Source organism: Solanum stenotomum, unplaced genomic scaffold (assembly GCF_019186545.1).
Source record: "Solanum stenotomum isolate F172 unplaced genomic scaffold, ASM1918654v1 scaffold34849, whole genome shotgun sequence".
Classification (NCBI taxonomy): Eukaryota; Viridiplantae; Streptophyta; class Magnoliopsida; order Solanales; family Solanaceae; genus Solanum; species Solanum stenotomum.
In genome coordinates this window covers 80,052-86,660 of record NW_026033159.1, presented here as the reverse complement: position 1 = coordinate 86,660, position 6,609 = coordinate 80,052, and the positions used below count along the sequence as shown (strand labels likewise).

Below are 6,609 nucleotides of genomic sequence, written 5' to 3'. Positions count from 1 at the left end.
TTAAAGGGTGTGAAACACTTCAAAAATTAACTTAATATGGAATGGAGAGAGTATATACTAGTTTCTGGACACGTGCTTTACACGTGTGTTCCATGTGATTTTTAATAGATATGTCAGAATGACTAAAATTCTATGGAAACATGTATGTAATGAGTAACAAAATGCAACAATTACAAATAAGTGTTCAATAATATGACCAAAAAACACCAAATGAAGAACAAATTCAATAATAATATAGATGGAAAAATAAATAAAAAGTAAGTACATAATTTAAGTCCGAAGACTCTCAATCAATGACTCTGATCCACACATAAGAGACTCCTTACATTTTGATTAGGTGTCAGATTGCTACTCAAACTTGACAAAATCTTTGAAAAATTCATTTAGACAATTTATCAAACAGTTTAAGTGCACCATTTTACTTAATAATTTTTAGCACTCTATGTTAATTTTTTTGCCTCTGAAAATTCATAATTGTAATTTGCTACTTACTATGAGAAGAAAGAGGGGAAGAGGTACTAATTTTTTTTCCTAAAAATAAATTTGTTTTCACTTTCACCTTATTTTACATTATAATTTATTTTTATTATTTTTAAAATCTAGGTGTATTTATTTTAGTTAGTTGGCAGCAACGGAGTGATTCACTTATCCACGTCACAACATTTGTGTATCACGCGTATTGCCTGAAATATTCAAGTATTTCTTTGGTTAAATTTTGGATAGTTAAAGTGTCTCTTTGTGCACTATTAAAGTTAAAGATCAAAGTTATAATTTGAAGTTAAGTTAAGGATCTTATTTATGTATTACGCCAAAAATTATTTTTTGTGTCCCAATTTATGTGATGTACTTTCCTTTTTTAATCTGTAAAAAAGAATGACAAATGTATATATACGAGGCGATAACAAATATTCACATACACTTGAATACTCCTTGTTAAGATCTTAGCTAATGCCTATTTATACGCTGAGTCAGCATGTTAGTTGTTGATTCTGTTAGTTTGTTACATAACTAATTAGTTGAGTAGGTTAGTTAGTTTAGCCACATCATTGTATATAAATACATACTGACGTCTTCAATAAACAACACTTTTTATTTTCTCTAAATTGATCCACATTATGAAAGATGCTCCTATGGAGCTTGTATCAGTGGTGGAGTCCTGAATTTAACATAGTATCAGAGCGTAGGTGAAAATTCGACAGGGGATTTCATCTTCGCATCAATTCCTCTTTTCTCTGGCCTTTGTTGCCATTGTTGGATTTCCTTTCTTCTAGCTTCTACTCTTGTTTTATTCCATGGCAATCGATGAATCGACATCAACTGCTGCTACCAATGTTACAGCAGGTGGACCCAGCTTGATTGATTCGAACAATCCGTTGTACTTGCATCCTTCAGATAACCCTGGCGCAGCACTCGTTCCAATTCCTTTTGACGGAGGAGGTTATGGATCATGGCGACGGAGTGTACTCCGAGCACTCTCGGCAAAGAATAAATTAGGTTTTGTAAATGGCGAATGTAAGAAAACTGAAATCAATTACATCCAATTCCGGCACTGGGAACGTTGCGATGACACGGTTACATCGTGGATTCTCAATTCTCTGTCCAAGGAAATTTCGGACAGTGTGAAATATGTCAACAATTCGATGGAGCTCTGGAAGGAGCTTGAAGATCGATATGATCAGACGAATGGGGCAAAACTGTATCAAATCCAGAAGGAAATCAACGATCTGACTCAAGAAACTCTTGACATCACTGCATACTATACCAAGATGAAGAAATTGTGGGAAGAACTCAACAATCTCTGCACTAAGAATCATTGTACTTGTGTGTGTTCATGTGGGGCAAAAGAAAATGTGCATAAAGCTGAGCAGGATCGTCGTCTGATACAGTTCCTCATGGGATTAAATGAGGTATACACTGTTGTAAGAGGGAGTATTCTTATGTTGAATCCCTTACCTTCCATGGCTCAAGCTTTCTCAATTCTGATTCAAGAGGAAAAGCAACGAGAGTTCAAACCACATAATGTGATGACTATGGACTCTGCTTCACTTAATGTTAGTTCTTCAGGGTCCAGAAATTTTAATCATGGATCCACCAGTAATACAGGACGCTCATCTACAGGAAATTATGTGGACAAATCTCAATTGTTTTGCGATTACTGCAAAAGAACAAGACACACAGTAAAGAACTGTTATAAGCTTCATGGATACCCCCAAAACAATCAGAACAATCAGACTGAACATAACAAGCAGAATCCACCAGCTCAGCATACTAAAAATCCACATTTCAATAGAAACACACAGGCATACAACTCTAATCCCAACTACAATTACAAACGAGTTGCAGGGAATGTTCATGGTACGCCAGTTGACTCGTTATTCAATGAAGGGGACAATCAAATGAAGAAGGATACAGATGACAATGTAAGTTTGTCAAGGGAGCAATACCACAATGTTATGACAATGCTGCATCACTTCCAAGTGAACAATGCTGGAGCAGTTGCAGATAGTCTTGATATGGGTAATGGTTCTGTGAACTTTGCAGGTAACGTAGTTTATACTTCCTCTATTGATGTTGGTAAATTTTCATGCAAACGTTTTGAATCAAAATCTGACTTGTGGATCCTAGATTCGGGGGCATCGAACCACATGACTTTTGCACAAATCCTTCTTGACAAACATTAGACCTTTACCATATCCTATTTTGATAAGCCTACCAAATGGATATAAAGTAAAAGTGACTGAGCTAGGAGATGTAACACTTACACCTAAGATCACATTGTATAAAGTATTATATGTGCCTTCTTTCAAATTCAATCTCATCTCCATACATTCTCTTACTGTTCCTTTAAAAGGCACTGTAACATTCACTGACACTACTTGTCTATTGCAGGCCTCTTCAATGAAGAGGCCTCAGGAGATTGATAAGTGCAAGGATGGTTTATATTTCTTGTGCTCAAGATGCTTGAAGGATAACAGTGCTAGGAAAGCTGCTAATACTTCTTGTTTTTCCATTTCCAATTCTGTAATAGAGAATTCTACATACTCATCTCATTCATGTCTTTTACATTCACCTGTAATTGGCTCCAATTCTCATAATAATAATGAACACACTGTCTTGAATTCAGTTTTGTTCTCTAGAGATAATGAAGATTTGTTGTGGCACAACAAGCTTGGTCATGCACCTTTTGCAAAGATGAAAGCCATAGATTCAATACCTGCAAATTTTAAAACCAAACAACCGTTTGTCTGTCCAATTTGTCCTATGTTTAGGCAGACCAGATTACCCTTTCCCAAGAGCACTACTCATTTCACTAAATTGTTTGAACTTCTGCATGTGGATCTCTGGGGACCCTACAATACTACCACACATGATAATCACAAGTATTTTATTACCTTGGTGGATGACTGTAGCAGATCCACATGGACACATCTTTTGAGTTGCAAGAGTAATGCTCTTCAAGTGATCAAAGCTTTCCTTTCCTTGGTTGAAAACCAATTTAACACATCCCTAAAGTCCATTAGGTCAGACAATGGCTTAGAGTTCATAAACAATGAAGCCACTCTCTATTTCCAATCCAAAGGCATAATTCACCAAAGGTCTTGTCCATACACACCACAGCAAAATGGTGTAGTTGAAAGAAAACACAAATATCTGTTAGAAACAGCCAGAGCCTTGATGTTTCAGTCTCACTTACCCCAGAAATATTGGGGAGAGTGCATCCTAACAGCCTCATATCATAAATAGGTTACCCTCTAGCTCCTTACATGGGAAATGTCCTTTTGAAGTTTTATACCAAAGAAAACCTCAATATTCAGCTTTAGAAAGCTTTGGTTGTCTTTGTTATCCCACAATACCAAAGGTTCATAGAGACAATTTTGAGCCTAGAACTACACCTCACATCTTTGTAGGGTATCCTTTTGGAACAAAAGGTTACAAAGTATTGAGCCTAACCACCAGAAAAATTCATGTCTCTAGAGATGTGGTGTTTCATGAAACTGTTTTTCCCTTTGCATCTGCACCCAAAGGTGCATCCTTTGATTCTGTCTCCAAATCATTACATTACATTCCTTCTAGTTCTCTTATACCCCTTAATCCTCATCTTGACTGTGAGGACACATATGTAACTGTACCTTATTCAAATGATCATGAAAGTGTAAGTGTTATGGATACTAGATCATCACTTGATACTGCTTTACAACCTGCTGTCAATACTCTTATAGCTCACACTGTTGAGGACCCTATTTTCACAAGAAAATCAAGTAGAACTCATCAGGCACCTGCATATCTGAATGACTATCACTGCCTCACTAATATACCTAAACAGCATACCCATTCCCTATCCTTACATGCCTTATTCTCCAACAACCACCATATCACCCCCTGATGCTCTTTCTCCTGATAGTTAGTCTTTGTTACAAAATGTATGTCATGATTGTGAACCACTGACCTATGAAGAAGCAACTATTAATCCTGCTTGGCAAGCAGCCATGACTCAAGAATTTGAGGCATTACATGCAAATCATACTTGGGACTTATTTCCACTCCCTGTGGGGAAGAGAGCCATAGGCTGTAAATGGGTATATAAGGTGAAACATAAGGCAGATGGAAGCATTGAGAGATTCAAAGCAAGGTTAGTTGTCAAGGGTTATACTCAACAAGCAGGAATTGATTATGTGGAAACCTTCTCGTCCGTTGTGAAGATGACAACAGTAAGATCCTTAATTGCCACTGCTGTGAAAAGAGGTTGGAATATTTCTCAACTCGATGTCAACAATGCCTTTCTCCATGGAGATTTGCATGAGGAAGTCTACATGGAGGCACCCCCTGGTTTAATGGTTGATGCACCAGGTCTAGTTTGCAGGCTGAATAAATCACTCTACAGCCTTAAACAAGCCAGCAGACAATGGTATGAAAAGTTGACTGCTGCCTTGTATTCTAGAGGCTACACTCATTCTATTAATGATTACTCCCTATTTTACAAGAAGTCCAACAACTCAACTGTATTTGTCACTGTATATGTGGATGATGTTATCCTCATAGGAACTGACTCTGCAGAAATAGATTCACTCAAGAGGTTCTTACATGACCAATTTAAAAACAAAGATTTGGGAAGGTTGCATTACTTCTTAGGCCTTGAGGTGTTATACAAAAAGGATGGGGTTCTGATTTCACAGAGAAAGTTTGCTCTAGACCTTTTGAAAGAGTTTGATTGCTTGCATTGTCCTAGTTCTTCTTCCCCCCCTTGATCCAACTATGAAGTTAAAGGCCAAGGTGGGGACTGTCCTATCAGATCCTACTTTTTATAGAAAATTGGTGGGGAAGCTGAATTTTCTCACTAACACAAGGTTGGATATATCCTATGCAGTGCAGCATCTAAGCCAGTTTCTACAAGATCCCAGAAAACCTCACTTACATGCAGCTTTTCATCTACTAAGGTACATCAAAAGGGATCCCATACTTGGGATTTTTATGTCCAACAGTCATGACTGCACAGTAAGAGCTTACTGTGATTCTGACTGGGCAGCATGCCCAGACTCTAGGAGATCAGTCTCAGGGTACATTGTGCTGTTGGGAAACACTCCAATCAGCTGGAAATCCAAGAAACAAGAAACTGTGTCATTTTCCTCAGCTGAAGCAGAGTACAGGTCTTTGCGGAAGGTTGTTGGTGAACTAGTGTGGTTGAACAGACTTTTTGAGGAACTTGTAGTGCCGACCTCAACACCTTATGCAGTATTCTGTGACAGTCAGTCAGCTCTTCACATTGCCAGGAACCCCGTGTTCCACGAAAGAACCAAACACATAAAAGTAGATTGTCACTTTGTAAGGGACAAGCTCCATGATGGCCTCATGACTCTGCATCATGTCACTACTTCAGACCAACTCGCAGATGTCTTGACCAAAGCATTGACAGGGATTAAACATTCCGCTATTCTTAGCAAGTTGGATGTAAGAAGTACACTTCCAACTTGAGGGGGGGTGTTAAGATCTTAGCTAATGCCTAATTATATGCTGAGTCAGCATGTTAGTTGTTGATTCTGTTAGTTTGTTACATAACTAATTAGTTGAGTAGGTTAGTTAGTTTAGCCACATCATTGTATATAAATACATACTGACGTCTTCAATAAACAACAGTTTTCATTTTCTCTAAATTGATCCACATTATGAAAGATGCTCCTATGGAGCTTGTATCAATGGTGGAGTCCTGGATTTGACATGGTATCAGAGCGTAGGTGAAGATTCGACAGGGGATTTCATCTTCGCATTAATTCCTCTTTTCTCTGGCTCTCTGGCTTTTGTTGCCACATCAATTCCTCTTTTCTCTGGCCTTTGTTGCCATTGTTGGATTTCCTTTCTTTTAGCTTCTACTCTTGTTTGATTCTCATGGCGATCGATGAATCGACATCAACTGCTGCTACCAATGTTACAGCAGGTGGACCCAGCTTGATTGATTCGAACAATCCGTTGTACTTGCATCCTTCAGATAACCCTGGCGCAGCACTCGTTCCAATTCCTTTTGACGGAGGAGGTTATGGATCATGGCGACGGAGTGTACTCCGAGCACTCTCGGCGAAGAACAAATTAGGTTTTGTAAATGGCGAATGTAAGAAA

General features: G+C 38.2%; 1 protein-coding gene across 1 annotated transcript in view; it reads right to left on the bottom strand.

Moving 5' to 3' along the window:
- Positions 1–6,362: 6,362 nt before the first annotated feature.
- LOC125852405 (late blight resistance protein R1-A-like) overlaps positions 6,363–6,609 on the bottom strand; it is a 5,087-nt gene continuing 4,840 nt past the window's right edge. Inside the window, exon 2 of the mRNA XM_049532142.1 lies at positions 6,363–6,498. Coding sequence (XP_049388099.1) covers positions 6,363–6,498 — 136 coding nt within the window. The remainder of the gene's footprint in view (positions 6,499–6,609) is intronic.